The 17,781-nt window shown below is 61.4% G+C and overlaps 1 protein-coding gene across 1 annotated transcript in view; it reads left to right on the top strand.

The window, feature by feature from the left end:
• Positions 1 to 15,950, top strand: part of TTLL8 (tubulin tyrosine ligase like 8) — a 49,895-nt gene extending 33,945 nt beyond the window's left edge. Inside the window, exons 10-13 of the mRNA XM_027775339.1 lie at positions 889 to 1,129; positions 2,685 to 3,120; positions 3,953 to 4,427; positions 15,672 to 15,950. Of these exons, the coding sequence (XP_027631140.1) occupies positions 889 to 1,129; positions 2,685 to 3,120; positions 3,953 to 4,427; positions 15,672 to 15,832 (1,313 nt within the window). The 3' untranslated portion in view covers positions 15,833 to 15,950. The remainder of the gene's footprint in view (positions 1 to 888; positions 1,130 to 2,684; positions 3,121 to 3,952; positions 4,428 to 15,671) is intronic.
• Positions 15,951 to 17,781: the final 1,831 nt, after the last annotated feature.

Genomic DNA, 17,781 nt, shown 5'->3' on the forward strand with positions numbered 1-17,781 from the left:
TCTAGCTTCCACGGCTCATTGCTGTCCTAAGCCTCTGATGGTTCAGAATGGCAAGGTCTTGACGGATGGCAGCTGAAGACACAAAGGGCTTGTGATTTTGTCAGCTGTGCTCGCCTTGCGTCGTGTTCTGCTCTGGGCCTCTGTAGACCATCCATCCTTCCTGTGTCCGTCAGAACGGATCAGATGGTGCAGTGTAACAGTACCCACAACCTCAGCAGCTCTCAGCTCTCTGCCTCTCATGCAGCTTGTGATCCACTGTGGGCTGGCATGGGCAAGCGGCAGGCAGGCTGTGCTCACCCAAGCCCTCAGCCTGGGACCCCTCTCTCTCGGTGCCTGAGGGCTGTCAGAGGAGTGGGCTGCCACGCACTTCTGCTGGCCACCACTCACCCTATGGCCTAATGGGGGGAGGGGAGAAACTAGGGCATCTGCACAAGAGGACGACATGATCGCCCCTGCCCTCTCTACCTGTCCAGGCAAGCTGGAGTTGCAGCTGTCACTGGACTCCCAGGTCCCTTGATGCCCACACCTCGGAGCCCCCAGAGGACCCTGCGGCCCCTGGCCAGGCTCTGCTCTGAGGCCCGTGCAGCAGCCCCTGCTCCTTCATTGCCAGCACGTCAGAGTGTGCCCTGGCTGGAGCTCAGCAGGGCTGCTGTCTGCCTTTTAGTTGCTTCTCTGTCCCCATCCTGTTCCCTGGTCTCTGCACCCTCTCTGGAGTCCTGGGGCTGACCCTGTGGTAGAGAGCCCAGGGGCACCTGTGAGGGCTGCGGCCTCTTCCACTGCCCAGCCCTGCCGTGCCAGCTCCTGGCCAGTCCAGGCTGTGCTTGCCCGCCCAGGCTGCAGGCCAGGCCGACGGTGGCAGTGGTGCGGGCTGAGCAGGGTGTCTCACAGACATAGTGTGCATGGACCGCGTGGATCAGATCCTGGAGCGGGTGTCCCCGGAGGAGCCCTCCGCCAAAGACAAGTGGGTGGTGCAGAAGTACATCGAGACTCCCATGCTCATCTACGACACCAAGTTCGACATCCGCCAGTGGTTCCTGGTCACCGACTGGAACCCGCTGACCGTCTGGTTCTACAAGGAGAGCTACCTGCGCTTCTGCACGCGGCGCTTCTCCCTGGACGACCTGGGCAGGTCAGCAGGGCATGGGTGCTGCACCGTGGCATGGGCGGGCACTGGGCTGTTGACTGCTGGGCACCCTCCCTGTTGCCCACGTCCACTGAGGCACAGCTGGGAAACCAGCTCAAGGAGGTTCGCAGCCTCCCTCAGAGAAGGCTGGGCATTGGCCTTCAGAACCGGCACCCCGTCCCACGGTGAGGCTTTTTCAGAGACTCTCGAAGGGCACCGTCTGGGTGCCAGGGCAGTGTGAGCAGTGCCCCAGACCTCAGGCTCAGGGCAGGTGCAGACCTGGACACTGGTGGACATCCGGGAATGGGGTGCCTGGGGCAGGTGGACCATGCCTCATCAGGGTCCCAGAATGGGCAGGGCAGGAGCAGCCCTCTGAGAGTCTGCGGAAATATGCCACCACAGGGGCAGTCCCGTCAGCCTGGGTGTGCCAGGGCTTCCGCTGGCTTTTGTAACCATCACTCTGCATTTGTGGCTGGAAGACCTTTGCAAAGCCTCTGAGGGGCTGCTTTGCAGAGGAGTCGGTTGGAATCCAGGGAGGATTGACCTCAGCAGAGGCTTTTGGGGAATTAACTCCACCCAGGCAAGAGGCTGTGGCCACACCTGAGGTCCCAGCTGGCAGGTCATCAGTTGGGTGGGGCCCAGGACCCAGGCTGGAGGCTTTGGCCCTCACGTGCCTGCAGTGGCCCATGGCCGGGTCCAAGAGCTCAGCTAGGTAGAAGGAGCCTCCTGGCAGTGAGAAGTTGGAGCCCCTCCCCATGCCGCACGCAGCCCCCTGCCTCACCAAGCCAGGAGCGACGCACAGCAGCCCACGGCCTTCAGAGGCCTGCATCCCCCAGGAGGACGCTTGCCCTCGGGTTCTGGAGGCCGGATTGTGTGTGAGCGGCAGCTGGGCCACGAGCACAGAGCATGCAGATGCCGGTGTCGGCCTGTCGCCGCCCTGCCCCAGAGCCCCCTCCTCCACACCGTGTGGGAGTCCTGGCAGTCTGCAGAGTGGACGGGGGGCCCATAGGCTGCTTCCAAAGCCACGGCCTGCCGGCAAACGCCTGTGCCACACGCAGTGCTCAGGGCCCCAAGCTGCTGGCTTTCTGTCTTATTTTTAGGTTTTTGCCATAGGGCATGTGCACTTGCTGGAGAGAGACAGAGAGAGACTGCAGCAAATCAGCCCCCCGGGCAGAGGGCCACACCACAGTCCCTTCCCCTCCATCCTCCTGAGACGGGGGGCATGCACGCATGTGCACCGGCAGATTTTCAAGCCACCAGGTCCAGGTCTTGAACTGCAGTCATCCACGTGGGAGTCCAGTGCCTGGACCACCATGCCACCTGTGGGCCCTGATGCACTTCGTTTTGAATCTGGCTCCCACCAGAAAAGAGCGTAAATAAACTAATTGATCCCCTGGTCTCCCCAGTTCGGCCTTCAAAAGGCCGGTGTCCCCGCTGGCTTAGCAGATGGGGAGACTGAGGCTGGGGAAGCTGTCCGAGACTTTGAGGCCAGCCCAGGCCCCCCCATCGCGTAGCCGTGAGCTGGGCGGGGTCCTGGCGGACGACGCTGCGTGCCTTGCAGCGCCGCCCACCTCTGCAACAACTCCGTCCAGAAGCACCTGCGCAACGACCAGGGCCGCAGCCCGCTGCTGCCGGCGCAGACCATGTGGACGAGCGCGCGCTTCCAGGAGTACCTGCAGAAGCGGGGCCGCGGGACCGTGTGGGCCAGCGTCATCTACCCGTCCATGAAGCGGGCCATCGCCAATGCCATGAAGGTGGCCCAGGACCACGTGGAGGCGCGCAAGAACAGCTTCGAGCTCTACGGCGCCGACTTCGTGCTGGGGCGGGACTTCAGGCCCTGGCTGATCGAGATCAATTCCAGCCCCACCATGCACCCGTCCACGCCTGTCACGGCCCAGCTGTGCACGCAGGTGCTGGAGGACACCATCAAGGTGGTGGTGGACCGCAGGCTGGATCGAACCTGCGACATCGGCAGCTTTGAGCTCTTGTGGAGACAGGTGAGCGCCCTGGCCGCGGGTGGTGCAGGTCCCTGTGAGTGGACGCTTCTGCTCCCTGGCCACTGGCCACAGCACAGAGGCGTGAGCCGCCAGTCCATCACCAGGGTCCGGCAGAACTCAGGACGTCTAGGAGGTCCCGGCAGCTCTGGCCACTGCCCAGTGGCCTCCGAGGCCCAGCTTCCCACCCTCTTGTCCCCAGCCTGGCCCTCCTCACGTACTCTGGCTAGCGGTTGAGAGTTCTGCAGCCTGGGTGGGCCGGATGCTCTGCGGGTCCTCCTAGGCTGTTCCCATGGGCTGCGGTACCCTCGGTCCTCTGGGTGTAGACACTGGGTCCTCCTGTGGGCTGCGGCACCCTCAGTCCTCCGGGTGTGGACACTGGGTCCTCCTGTGTGCTGCAATACCCTCAGTCCTCTGGGTGTGGACACTGGGTCCTCCTGTGGGCTGCGGTACCCTCAGTCCTCAGGTGTGGATACTGGGTCCTCCTTTGTGGCCGTCCCAGGGACTTCCACCCCTCGGACACTCCTGGTTGAAATGTCCTCCCTGGGACAGGACACAGTGAGTGGGTGGCTGAGCTGGCGGGAAGCATGGCCAGTGGCCTCTCTGTGGCAGGCAGGACTTGGGGGAGGGCACGGCAGGTCCTGGGTGTGGGGCCAACCCGGCTGGCCCTAGAGCCCTAAGAAGCTCGGTTTCCACAGGCTCTCAGAGGCTAGGGGCCCCGGGGCCTGTGTGGGACCCAGGTGTCCATCCCAGAGTCAGGCCGGCCCCACCCGCCCCTCCCAAGGGCACCCCGTGTCCTGTCAAGGCCCGCGCCCAGCCCCCCTCCCCTCTGCAGCCGGCTGTGGAGCTGCCACCTTTCGGTGGGACAGACCTCTGCGTGGAAGGCGTCAGCGTCAGGAGAGGCAGGAAGCAAATGCCCCCCATCTCCACCCTTGGGTCCTCGGCCGTGCTCCCGGACGTGCAGCCCTTTAAAGTGCTCGACCCCTCGGCCCTGCCAGACTCGGCGCGAGGAGCCGCCCGCGCGGCTGCCCAGACGGACGAGATCCCGCGCTCGGCCTTGCCGGTGCCCCCGAAGAGGCCGGAAGAGAGGGGCTGCAAGCCGAATCCTGCCCGCTCGGAGGCCGGCGGGAGGGCCGAGCTTCCTGTTTGCCAGTGCCAGCACGCGGGCAGGACGGCCCCGAAACCCAGCCCCGCCAAGGCCCACGGTGCTGACCGCCCGGAGGCTGACGCGTTCCGTGTGCACGCCCTGGCACCTGTGCCCCCGACCAGGGCAGCGGAGGGCGTCCCGAGTCAGCCGCTGGGAGCGTCAGGTAACGCCAGTGCCCGCGCATGGGGGCCGGCCTCCCGCTGGGGCTGCCTCCCCACTTTGGCCTTTCAGGGAGAGCCACTGTGCCCTCTGGAACCGGCACGGGGAGGGCTCGGGTCCTGGGTGGGAGCACACGCTTCTGCCCAGCCCAGGCACTGGGTCTGGTGAGTGCTGGCCTGGGTGGGCTGGCCGTGGGGAGTCGGGGTCACGGCGCCCTCTGCAGGCAGGTAGTGCTGCTTTGTCTTGCTCAGAAAGTGTGGACAGAGGGACCAGCAGTTAGCAGTTAGCATAATGGCTATGTTGCTGGACTCGCATGCAGTTGACCACAGTTTGAGTCCCACAGTTTGAACTCACACCAGGTGGGTGTGCATGCATGCTCAAGATCCCAAGAGGAGAATGGAGGAGAAGGGATTGCGGTGTGGCCATCCCCCTGGGGGGGGTGATATCTCACTTTCTGTCTCTCTGTCTCTGTCTGTCTGGCGAGTGCACACGCCCTATAGCAAAAACCTCTCCCCCCCCCCCCCCCCCAAAAAAAAAAGGTGTGGACAGAGCTGCCATGCACAGCACAGGGAGCCAGAGTGGTCGAGGCATGCCAGAACCCACAGTGCCTGGCACGGCAGCGGCCCGAGGAGACTGGCAGGGATACCCAGGCCCACCCCAGTGCACTTGCCTTTCAGGCCACCAGAACCTCCTCTCCTGGCCGTGACACCCACCACTTCACCCGCCGTCTGTCAGTGGCTGTCACCCCCTAGTCTGTAAGCTCGACCCAGCGCATCCTTGCTGCCGGGGCCCAACGCCAGGACCCTGTGTGATGCAGCAGGCACTTGATGCGGGACACACGGCGCATGAGCTGCAGCAGAGGCTCTGGCAGCTGGCCCTCACCAGCCCTGCTCAGTGACACCCCAGCAGCTGTGCGTGACAGGCGCACTGTGGCTGCATCGCAGCGTCAGCCGGAGCGGGCGCGCCTTCCCTGGGGTCTCTGCGTCGTCTACTGTCCTGACGCTACCACACGTTCGCCTCCGTAAAGCAGCCTTCTCCCTCTTTTCTGCGGATATGTGGAGTGCGAACAGCACTTATATATTAGCTTTCTAAATGGACACATTTCTAAATATGTCACCTCGAACAATTCGTATATTGTTTTACATTTTCCATGCAACTATTCCGTCATGCGCAGATAGTTTTGCGTCTCCCATTCCAGTCTCGCTGCCTCTAACGTCTCGTACTGGCCGCGTTCTAGGCAGGGTCAGCCTCGCCTGACGCCTGGCCCTGTCACTTCTCCTGGCTAACGAGATTTGCTCAAGGTCTTTAGAAGGACCTAGTTTAGGTAAGGCATGAGTCCAGAGACAACTATGGGCACGCTGGCCTGTTAAAGAGGTTTCTTTCCAATCCTTACAGAGTTCTTATCACGAATGTGTATTACATTTTCTCCGGAACTTCTTCCGCAGCTATGAGGTTATAAGCTTTCTCTTGCTTCTGTTTGAGGGGTGACTGGCGGGGGTTCATCTTCCGAATGGTAAAGTGACCTGGCAAGCAGGAGCAAGCCCGTCGTGGCTGGCCGTCACGTTCCAGACAGGGCTGGCTTTGGTTTGTTGCCCGTGGTCAGGGTCTGTCCTCGTCGCACTTGGCAGAGTTCTGTGCTGCTCCGGTGATGCGGCGTGGGCTCTGGGGTGCGTGTGCAGGCTTTTCCACAGGGATGGATTGCCGGGCTCCCAGTGGGCCCTGCTGTGTGGACGCACTAGAGCCAGCTTGTGGCCCCCGTGGTGCCACATATGCTGGTGTGCCACACGCTGGCCCGTCCTGGGAGGCTTTCTTCTCAGTGTGGCCATCCCAGCGGCCCCGCCGTGCTGACAGGTGAGCGGCACACACTTCCTGACCCCCACCACCGGGCACACCCCTGTGAAGCGCTGTCTTTGGTTTTGGACAGACTTTCCTGTTGACTTGTCCTTGTTGACTGGGCGTCCCTTCCTTCCTCTGACCACACGTCCTTTGGCGGGTGTACACAGGTGTCTCCTCCCCCCTCACTCTCCTCATAATGTTTTTTTGGGGGAGTGGCAGTTTGCTATAGGGCACGTGCGCTCCCCCGAAAGAGAGAGACAGAGAGACAGAAAGTAAGAAATCTCCCCTCAGGGGGATGGCCATGCCGTAATCCCTTCTCCTCCGTTCTCCTCTCGGGATCTTGGGCACGCACGCACACGTGCCTGGCGTGAGTTTAAGCCATTGGGTCCGGGACGCGAACTGCAGTCAACTACATAGGAGTCCAGCGAAATAGTCATTACACCAACTGCTGGTCCCCATAATATGTTTTAATACATAGAAATTATTCATTTCAATATACTCCAATATTTACTTTTAATTTTTATGATTTTTTAAAAAAATTCTCTACAGAGCACGTGTGCTCACCAGAGAGAGACAGAGAGGAAGAGAGAGGGGTAGAGAGGGAGAGTGAGACAGCGCCCTGGGAGGTGAGCACCATGTAATCCCTTCCCCTCTGTTCTGGGGGATGGGGCACACACACACACACACACACACACACACACACAGTGTGTTTTTCAAGCTGCTGGATCCAGGACTTGAACCGTGCAGTTGGCCATGCGGGATCCAGCCATCTCAACCACCATGCCACTGACTGACTCCAGATTCATTCTCGTTTTCTATGGATATTCGACTGACTAAGGGGCTGTTTCTCTAGCACGGGGCACTGTTATCATAAAACTGGCGACTATCTATGTGGTCCTGTTCCAAGGCTCTCCTCTGTCCCGACCGCCTGTTTCTTCGTCAGCTTTTTGCAGCAATAACGCTGCATAGCATAGACCCCAACCTCAGTGGCTTACCACAGAGCGCGTCTCTGCTGCGCGGGCTCAGCCCTGCTCGTGCCTGCTCTGGGACAGTGGCTCCTGGGGCTCTCCTTCAGGTGACAGGTGACAGGCCACAGGAGGGGTGGTGAGCCACATGTGCCACATCACACACCCACTGGAAGGACAAAGCAGAGGGGAGGAGGGCCGGCCACGTCCTGTGCGTTGGTGCACGCACAGCCCTACACCAGCAGTCCCACTAACCTTCGTAATGCGGCCCCCGCCCCCCGCCCCCCACGACCTCCCGTCACAGTGCGGGCTCCAAGTCCAGGGCCCGAGTCCCATGTTCATGCCGGCCTCTGGAGAGCCGTGAGCTGAAAGGCAGGTGTCCAGACCCCTCCTGAGCTGTTAGCATGGTCCGGGACGAGGTGGGCGTGACGCTGGCAGAGACGCTAGACGCCTGGGTCTGAGACAAGGTCTCTGTCACGTCGGCAGACATGCGGCCCAGGTGCAGCACATCGGGGTCTGCCCAGGGGTCATACACACTCTGGGGTGGATGTGAGTGCTGAGCCCTGAAGGGCAGAGGAGCCTGCTCCCTCAGGGTCGCGCTTGGCCACCGTGACCGAGAAATGGCCAGGCGCAGGGCAGGCAGACCCAGTAACATCGGCACACCCAGCAAAAGGTATTTTGTGCAGAGGAGGCCGAGGGGGAGTGTCCGGGTGCCAGTCCCCCCAGCCTCAGGGTGCATGCCACCATCAGGGCCCACCGCCCCAGCTCTGGCCTTGACCCTGCCCGCCAAGGCCATGGACCTGGCCGTGGGCAAGGCAGGGGGCCGGCAGGCGTGGCAGGCCCTGCGGTGTGAGTCACACAGAAGTGTGAGTGCCAGTTAGGACAGCAGACAGGTCGAGGGCACCCCTCCAGGGGACCACCTGGCCCTGGCCCTGCTGAGACTCTGTAGGACCCATTACTGGACCAGCCCTGCTACCCCTTACCACATGGCCACGTGGGTAACCAGGTGCTCTGTGACTGTGGCCGGCCTTCAGGGTCCCTCCACACATGGCCACAGAGCCAGCCCCTCCTTTTTGCCCTCCCCGCTCACACCCAGACCTCCACCTGCAGCCATCGGTGTGAGTGGACAAGGGTCCTGGTGGACTCATGCATGTTGGTGCTGGCACTGCCTCAAGGCCACGCTGTCCGGCAAGAGGACCCGGGGTGGGCTAGAGTTCAGTCTGAGTCCTGAGGGCCCCAGAGTGGCCAGGAGGGCCCAGCAACTGGGCTGTCCTGGGGTGCGTGGGTGAGGAGGTAAGCTCTGGCCCGGAGTGGCTCAGTTTCGTTAAGTCACATCCCCGTCTCTGACCTTTTCACAGGGGCAGCCCGGAGGGGGCGGAGCTCTCAGGAGACCTTCCAGCAGGGAGGCCTGCTGCTCTGGACACTGCCAGGTGCCAGCTGTGGCCACAGCTCAGTGGCCATGTGACAAAGGTGCCACCCAGACTGTGGGCCAGGAATTGCAAACCAGAAATGATTCTATGCTTTTAAGGGGTTGGAAAACCTCACAGGGACAGAGACACTTGTCCTCCATGTAGAGCCGAGGCGTCCACGCTCTGGCCACTGGTTGGGACGCTCCCACGGCTTGGACGTGGGCCGTTGGGCTGGGGCCACAGCTTCACATCAGGAGCCTCCCCCCTGGCAGGGCCACGGCACACAGCTACCCTGTCAGGCTCTGAGGCGGCCTCGGGACGCAGTGCCGGCACCAGCTTCCGCTCCGAGTGCAGTCCTCTGCGAGCCTGTCCGCTCCCTGTGCTCTGCGAGCCGGCTCCTCTCCCTGAGCACAGTCCTTGCAAGTCGGCTCCTGCCTGTGATAGCCAGTCAGGTGGCCCTGGGCAGCTTGGTCTCTCAGAAGAGGACAGGGTATACCCTGTCCTTTGTGGGCATCTGCCGTGACCAAGAGGCTCTGGAGCCTGAGCTCTGGGGCAGGGGCTAGGGAAAGTTTCCCAACGGGTTTGCTGCTGTCTCACGTAAGACATGGCCCTGGAGCCAGCCCCGTGAGGAGTGTCAAGAGGCCAGGGCTTTTATGGGCAGTCTCTGCAGTCTCATCGTGAACAAGTGGTGTGACCGTGTGTCATCCTGTCGGGGCCAGTGTCACTATTGTGACCATTTGGTCATTGACATCATGCTGTGATAGACAGCTGTCCCAGGGTGGGATACCTTATCCTCAAAAGCAGTTATTGGTCTGTGGCCAGGTTAACTTGGTCCATGGCCAAGGGGTTTGGCTTATATCCTTAGCCAAGATGGCACCACTTTGGTTCACAGCTTAACAGTATTTTAAATAAGTAACACTTCAAACAGGAGTGCATTCCAAATGGGCATACACTGCAGCAGTCTACAAACGGGCATACCACTGCGAAGGATAAATACGACTGCTGTGACACCTGTCAATTGCTGAGCAAAGCATAAGGAGGGGCTTCAGGGCCAGTACCTGGAGGTTACGTAACCAGACTCTCACATGGCCGACTGCGATTCGAGTTCCAGACCCAGCGGCTTGAAAAATCGCACCGGGCATGCATGTGTTCCCAGAATCCTCGGAGGACAGTGGAGAAGGGATTGGAGCGTGGCCACCCCCTCCCTCACACTGGCTCTTCTCTCTCTCTCCAGCAAGTGCACGTGCCTTAAGGCAAAATACCTCAAAAAAAAAAACAAAAAACCTTTGGAGAGCCACCAGTTGCTGCTTATAATTGTGTCAACTCTTGTTTTAGAACCTCTCGGGCTCTGTTTTTAGCTTTATTTTGGTTGAAATTTGCCTGGTATATTTTTTCTTTTATAATTCTCTAGTCTTGTGTTACTAATTATTTCTCAGATATTCTAGTCTTTTTTTTTTTCTTTTTTTTTTTTAGAGGTTTTCGCTATAGGGCGCGTGTGCTTGCCAGACAGAGAGAGACAGAGAGACAGAAAGACAGAAAGCGAGAAATCACCCCCTAGGGGGGATAGTCACACCACAATCCCTTCTCCTCCATTCTCCTCTCAGGATCTTGGGCATGCACGCACACGCGCCCGGCATGAATTTAAGCCACCGGGTCCAGGACGCGAACCGCAGTCGACTACGTGGGAGTCCAGTGACATAGCCATAACGCTAACTGCTGGTTCCCAGATATTCTAGTCTTTTAACCAGCACACGTATCTTATATTTACTTAATCACACGTATGACAGGTCTTCAAAAAGTTCACAGAAGGTGCATACTGTGAAAAATCTAATGTGGATTTCATAATTTTCACAGCAAAATTCACTAATACATTGATTCCATTTTCCAGGAACTTTTTGCAGTCTCTTATCTATGGGGTCTGCAGTCGTGGATTGTCACCTAGCGGGCTACTCCAACCCAGGTGGCTGGGCTCCCACCTGCGTCCCTGTGCCCAGGGTTGGGGGCTCCCTGCAGCGGTGCCTGTCCAGGCTGGCCTGGGTTCCAGCGGGTGCTGCCTGAAGGGGCCTCACCCGAAGGCTCGGTGGGAGCCAGGGGCCAGTTCCCTCATGGTGCCTTCTCGTGGCTGTCCTGGGCCTCAATCTCTCACCACACGGGCCTCTCCTCAGGACGCCTGAGTGTCCTCATGGAGTAGTGGCAGGCTTCCCCAGAGGGAGGATTCAAGAAAGCCCAGCAGAGCACCCTAGGGTGTCACCTGCCACTACTTGCCGCACCTGAGAGTCTGCCGGCAGGTCACGGGCGTCCCAGCCCGATGTCCGCCGTGTCTGCCGTCCAGCTTCACTTCGTCCCACCCGCCCGCATTCCCTTTTCTCGCCTTATTCTGGGTCCACCCTCTCTTCCCCGCTCTGCTTCTGGTCTCCTGGTGGCTGCCAGAAACCCCCTGCCTGCTGAGCTTAGAGTCTGGTGAGGACACATACCCTACCCCACCCGACAGCGCGATGGACCTCCAGCCTGACAGCGGAGCCACTGCTCTCTCTGAAGTCTCGCAGCCGCCCCCCGGGCCCACTGCACTGGGGCTTCCGGACTCCACATGCACCCCCTCTGTCCTTCACCCCTTCACACATGTCAGGCTCCGTTCGGGTCACCTCTGTTCTAGCCAGGACTGGGTCCCTTAGGGGGTGCTGGCGCTGGCACTCTCCGAGGAGGCTTCGGTCCTGATGTGCTTCTCACCCATGTTCCCAGCAGGCACAGGCCCCTGCAGGTGACAGCCATGCTCGCTCAGTGCCTCCAAGGCATCTCAGCTTCTCCGTACTCCTAGAGACGCCAGGGCCTCCCAGTGCTGTCCGGGTGGGTCCGGTTAACTTGCTGGCTGAGAAGGCCTGCGGCTCTGGGCTGCTCCGAGCTCCTTACCAGCCCCAGACTCTCCCGCCTGCTCTCTCCAGATGCCCTTCCCTGCCTCCTGCCCTCCAGCCTGACGCTCACTGCCCCTTCTGGCTCTGTGTCTCCTGAGCTCTGGTTCCAGGAGCTGCCCCTGAAATGTCCCCTTGCCCTCTCCAGTGCATTCCTCTTTGTCGTGGCCGGTGTGCTGTTAACCATTGCTACTTTAATTTCGGTGGCTATAGTTTTCATTTTTTAGAAGTTCTACTTATTTTAAGGAATTATTTATGAATTTATTTATTTTAGTTTTTTGTTTTGTTTTCAGTTTGACCAGAGAGAGACAGAAAGAGAGAGAAAGGGAAAGTGAGAAAGTTAGTCGCCAGGCCCAGGACTCTAACTGAGGTAGACCACGTGGAAGTCCAGAGCCTTAGCCACTATGCCACCTGACGACCCAGAAATTCTACCTTTTGATTTCTTTTTTCCACTTATTTATTTTTACATTTTTCCACAAACGTTTACTTTACATATCAAAAAACTTTTGCTCATACCCCAAGTTCTACTTTTTTATAAGTGGTCATTCTTCGTAGTTTCCGTTCCTGGCCTGTAGTTTCCGAATTGTGTATGAAATTGCAGTTGTATTCTGAGCTCTCGTCTGCTCTGCTGCTAACATCAGAAAACACCTGCCTGTGGGTCAGTTGCGGGAATAGAGGTTCCCCTGACTGATGGTCTGGAGGCCTGAGGTCGGGGCCCAAGTCGGCCGAGGGTCACTGGCTCGTGACAGCCTGGAGGGGGAAGGCACAAGTGCCCGGCATGCGAGTCTCCACTCTGGTCTTCCTCTCCTTACAACCGCCCGGGACTCAGTCAGGGCAGCCCTGCCGACCTCAGCCCTGCCCTCCCAAAGGCCTGCCTTCCAACACCATGGCCGGACTGAACCACCCCCTCCTGTCCCAACCCAATCTCAACCTGTGAGCTTCGGGCCTCCAGCAGTAGCCTTGGGTGTGGGAGGCGCCCGCCGAGTCGGGACGGGATCCCGGCCAGGCCCTGGTGTCTGCTGTCCCCACTGGCACTCGTGCATGTTCTGTGAGCTGCTCGTTTTCTGTGCGAGGGAAGTGGTGGGCTCCCGGGAGCTCCTCTCCTCTCAGAACCCCGGCGCGTCCCTGAACAGTGCGGGCTCGGCCTCCTGGACCGCGTGGAAGGACACTTCGGGTGGCACCAACTTCGTGGCCCAGTGCTCTGGGAGGTGCCCCCACCCAGGGGTAAGAGACCAGCTTGCCCAGCGTACCCATCTGCAGTGAGAGAGCCGCGCTTCCTCCCCCCCACCCCCCGCGGCTCTGAGACGCAGAGCCCCAGCCCCTGCCAGTGTGAGCTCACCGGATGCCATTTTTAAGTCTATTTCTTGAGAGAGAGTGGAGGGCTCTTGGCAGGGACTTGCCACACAGCAGCCAGCTCCATCCTCTGTCCAGCCATGGTGCACCTGGCATGTTCAAACCCAGGACTGACCCGGCGCCTTCCCCTCCAGCCCCGTTACCGTGAGGAGAGCCCACTGCCTGTGCCCTGTGGCTGGGATGGGGTTCCTTCTCTGGGCTTCTCAACATCAGGCACGTCCCCTCAGTCCTGCTGGGACAGGCCAGGCCAGAAAGTGCTTGGTCACCTTGCGCTGAGGATGTAGCTCCTGGGGGTTCCTGACTTACTGGGGTGGGGTCCTACATTCTCCCAGCCCATAGGATTTGGGGCGTGCACATATGGTCTGGCCTTGCATTTGCTGCGGTAGCCAGGATCTGGCTCCATGAGGACTGGCCCGGACACCAGTAGTCTGCACGCAGCCCAAAGCACTTTCCTTCCAGGTGATTCAGGTGCTGAACGCACATGGTCTGCCACAGTCTGAGTCCCAGATCTGGAAGCTTGAAAATCATGCTGGCCATGTGTGCACGTGTGCCCGTAATCCTGAGAGGGGAATGGAGGAGAAGGAACTGGAGTGACCATCACCCTGGGGGCGATTTCTCTCTGATAAGTACATGCACCCTGTGGCACAGACCTAAAGAAAAAATGCCTCCTTTCAGCTGCAGCTGCGGGGCAGCCTGCTTTCTCACAGCCCCACCTGAGCACCCTCCCCTCAGCCCCGTCCCTTCCTACTAGGCTCAGAACTGCCTGGCCTCCATGCGGATCTGCGGGTTCCAGGCCCTGCTTAGGCCCTGAGTGCCTCGTGGACAGCCACTTCCTTGGGCCCCGGCAGGAGCCCCCCACCCCCCGTCTGCCCAGCCTGCAGGAGCTGAGGGCACGAGGCCCGTGGAGGCAACAACTGTCCCTGTCTTGTGCTTCCTGCTCTCATACCCTGCTGGTGCCAGCTGGGCCTTGGCTGGGCACTGGCCAGGCTGGCCCAACCCCTCCGGAGAGCCTTGGCTCCCACTCTGCCGTGCACCAGCTCCAGGAATGGCCATGCATGCAGGAGGCTGGGCCCTGTTTTGCACGGATGCTGGGGCTTACCCCGTCCAGACCCCACCTGGGCCTGGCCCACTTCTACCCTACACCTTGCACAGCTGCAGCTGTGTTTCCTCTCCGCCTGAGCACTGGCGGGAGACCCAGGCTGCCAAACCTCTCAAGGAGGAGGGCCCCCTGAAAGGACACACGTCCACACCTACCTATTGGCCAGCCTGGCAGAGTCCAGTGCCGGCCTATGCTCCTCTGTCTCAGAGCCCACATAGGAGAGGGGACAGATCCAGCTGTCTGCTGGCCCCTGGAGACCGTACTGGGTGCCTGACCTGGGGCCGGCCCCCTCCAGCAGCTTCTGGGTCATTTCAGTCCACAAGGTCCTGGACAAGGTCTGACCACGTCCTGGCCACTTGGGTTGGAGGCTCTGGGGCTTATAGCTCCACCAGGAGCCTCCAGGCCACGCCCACCTCTGGTGCCATGGACAGGCCCTGGGAGCCCCGCTCAGCCCAGACTCTACTGGACTCCAGGGACATGGAGTGCCCACAGCGGACAGTTCTGACAGGCAGAGCAGCCTCGCAATGGGTCCTGGGCTTGCCGGCTGGCTCCAGGACCCCAACCCTGCACTGCGGCCCCCTCGGAGCCCCTGCAGCCACTAGCCCTCGTTGGGCTGTGCAGTGTGGCCCGGGCCCAGTGGGGTGGAGTCCAGGCACCCCAGGTCCCAGCTCTGCCCCAGCTGCAGCTGGGCTGCTTCCCCCAGGACAGCCTGGCCCCACAGCCTGTGGACATCACCCATCCCAAGGAGGACAGGGGCGGAGCTGGAGGGAGAGCTGGGTCCCCAGCCCCTCAGAGCTCTCCCTCTGCTGGTCCCAACCAGGCTCCTGCTCAAGGCTCCCACAGCAAGCTCAGGGACAGGCCCTCTCCCCCACAGCCTCTGGGGGATGGAGGGGAGCCAGGCTCAAGGGGCTGAGGGAAAGAAGGGGACGCCTCGATCCTGATGGCTTCACCCAGGGCCACAGCGCTACCTCCTGGGCAGGAAGCTGCGTGGGGCCCTTCCAGAGTAGTTGAGGTCAGACTGGACTTTGCCCTCCGCTCTGGCCTAGCTGGGATGAGGGCAGCTGACGGGGCCTGCCCGAGGGGGTATCAGGGTCAGCAGGCTGGGGAAGTGCTAGTGGCCAGTCCAGGAGGCCCAAGACCCTGGTCTCGCACAGCTTCGGGCTGGTGGGCAGTCCTGGAGAAAGTGGGCTCAGCACCCTTGGTGGGAGCGAAGGCCAGACCTTCGGGCGGGGTCTCAGAGGGTTGGGCGGGGTCCTGGGCCAGAGGGTGCGGGCTCCGTGGTGGGCGTGGCTCAGAGGGCTGGTGGGCGTGTTTAGGGCTGGTGGGAGTGGCCGCCGCGCCAACGGTGTGGGCTCGGGAGCACGAGCAAGGGCTTAGGTTTTAGGGCGTGCCTCGGGACCAGGGGACAAAGCCTCAGGGTCTCGCTCACCAGGTTGATGCGTGCAGGTCTTTGGACCTTGTGGGCAGTACCTCTAGTTGGTGGGCGCAGTCCCGGGGCTGACCTGATGGGCGCGGTCTCGGAGGTCCCGCGGCACGATCTCGTCGAGGCCGGTGGGCGGGTCTGGGAGCAGAGGAGGCGGTCTGCGGGCCAGTGGGTGTGGCCTCAAGGACTGCGGACGAGGTTCGGGGACCTGGGGTGCGGTCGGGCGAGGGCGGGTCTCAGGGCCTCTCTCTCCCCAGGGCTGCCGAGGGGCCTCCAAGCGCCCTGCCTGGTGTGCCGAGGATCGCTCCCACCGCCCCGGCCCTGCAAGCGCTGCCGCTCCTTCTGCGCCTCGGTCCTGCAGGGCGCCTCCTTCGTGCCGCTCGGCGGCGGGCAGGGCGGCAGCCCGTGGACCTCGTGACGCGAGGACCAGAACCAGCACAAGGACCAGAACCCCGACTGAGGCGCGCCAGGCCTCGCGGACCCAGAGCGTGGATTGTTTCCTGGGAAATCTGCACGTCGATGAGAGACCTTGTATACAGAGCTATTTTAGAGACGTGCGTCTCCGCTGTATTTCTTATCCCCCCTGCTCCCGCGCCCGCACCCCGCTTCTCTTGGCCTGCACCACTGTCGAAGCACACCACACCCGCCCCTCACACTGCTCCTCACACCTGCACCCCGAAACCCCTCCCCTGGGCCCCCTTCTCACTGGAAGGCCCCTTCGGGTCTCCGGGCTGAGGAACCGTAGGCACCGCTCCTTTATCCGCAAAAGTCATGCCATGACACCGGGGTTAGGTGTTCCCTTCCCCCTATCTCTGAGGCAGTGTCAAGGGGGAGCCCCCCTGTGGTTGGGAATGCCGTGAGGGCTCGGAGGTTGGGAGAGCCTCGAAGTTTCCTGAGCTCAGGCTGGGGCGCCTCTGGGGCGCACACAGGACAGGGAGTGGCTGCCAAGGTCATGGACACCAGGAGGGCCTGTCTCCCTGGCCCTCAGTGATGGGACAGAGCCTGTTGGCCTGAGGCTGGAGGGGGCTTCAGGGGCAGTGGTGAGGGCCAGTCACCCATCTTTCTCTGGACCCTGGAGACCAGCCCCTGCCCATCCCCTGTGGGCCTGTCCCCGCCATGAGGTCATTCACTTCCTGTCACTGCAGCCCCTTCAACAGAGCAGTGGGATGGCACATTCAGTCAGTGTCACCCAGCAGGTGGCCTGCCCTGGGGAGGTGATGGGAGGAGCTCCGGGCAAGTGGGCCCATCCCATGTCTGTCCTTCCTGGGAGGGCAGCCTTGTCCAGACAGGTGTGAGAAGGTACCTGCAGCATCTGCAGGAGGCCTGGCCATCAGGCTGGGCCACCTGACACCGGCCTGCTGTCTCCAGGCCCAGCACTGGGGAGATGGCCCTGGGCCTCCTCTGTCCAGGCACAGTGGCCACAGGCAAACCTGCAGGCATGCAGGTGCCACCCGTCTGGCCTTGCCTCACTGGCAGAGCAGGGCAGGGGCCCACAGAAGTCCCTGCCCGCTGAGCCTGCCAACCCGGGTTGGGGTCTGGGAGGCCTTGTCTGCCCCAGCCTGGGCCTGAGGTGGTACCACTCTCCTGGGGGTGCCCTGGTGAAGCTCCCAGGCCCCTACCTGCCAGGCCCAGCTTACCTGGCAGGCCCTGGGGCCCTGCAGCCAAACCATACAGCCTCCCCTGAGCTGTCTCCCCATGCTCCCATGTGGGACGGCCCCCTCCCAAGGCCACAGTCAGCTGCAGGGAGCCCCTGTCCTGCCCCACTGTGGCATAGGAAAGGGGCCAGACACCCAGACTTGGGCCTGTCTAGGCGGGAGCCCGAGGAGCCCCAGAAGCAGGCCTGGCTCCCTCCTGTCCAGTCTGCATCCCAGGGAGGTCGAGCTTCTGTCAGAACCTTCCTGTGTAGGAGCCTCAGGCAGGAGGGACCTCCCAGCAGAGGCCAGGCCTGTGTCACCAGCCACAGTGCTGCCCTCTGGAGTGGGGACACCAGGCCAGGTGGTCCCTCACATCTAGAGAGACGATGGGGCACTGGGGTTCCTGAGAGCTCTCCCTCTGGGGGTTGGGCTGGGCCAGGGGCTCCAGGGTCAGGGGACAGGACAGTTTGCCCTTCTCACTAGCCCAACCAAGCCTGACCGGGCCATGGGGATCACCCCAGCCACCACAGAAATGGGAAGCACGCCCGTGGCTCCCCAACCCAGAGGCCTCGTGGCTACAGGGGCTTCCTTCCAGGGTGTCTGGCAGCAGCGGGGCATCCACGGGCTTTCCAGCCAGAAGGGGAGTGTCTCCAAGAGAACTGCTCAGATCTGAGCTTTGTCTTGGGGAGCTGCTGGGTCGGCCGACTGGCTGGCAACAGGGCCCCCGGCACCC

This window comes from Tupaia chinensis, unplaced genomic scaffold (genome assembly GCF_000334495.1).
Source record: "Tupaia chinensis unplaced genomic scaffold, TupChi_1.0 Scaffold000548_1, whole genome shotgun sequence".
Lineage (NCBI taxonomy): Eukaryota > Metazoa > Chordata > Mammalia > Scandentia > Tupaiidae > Tupaia > Tupaia belangeri.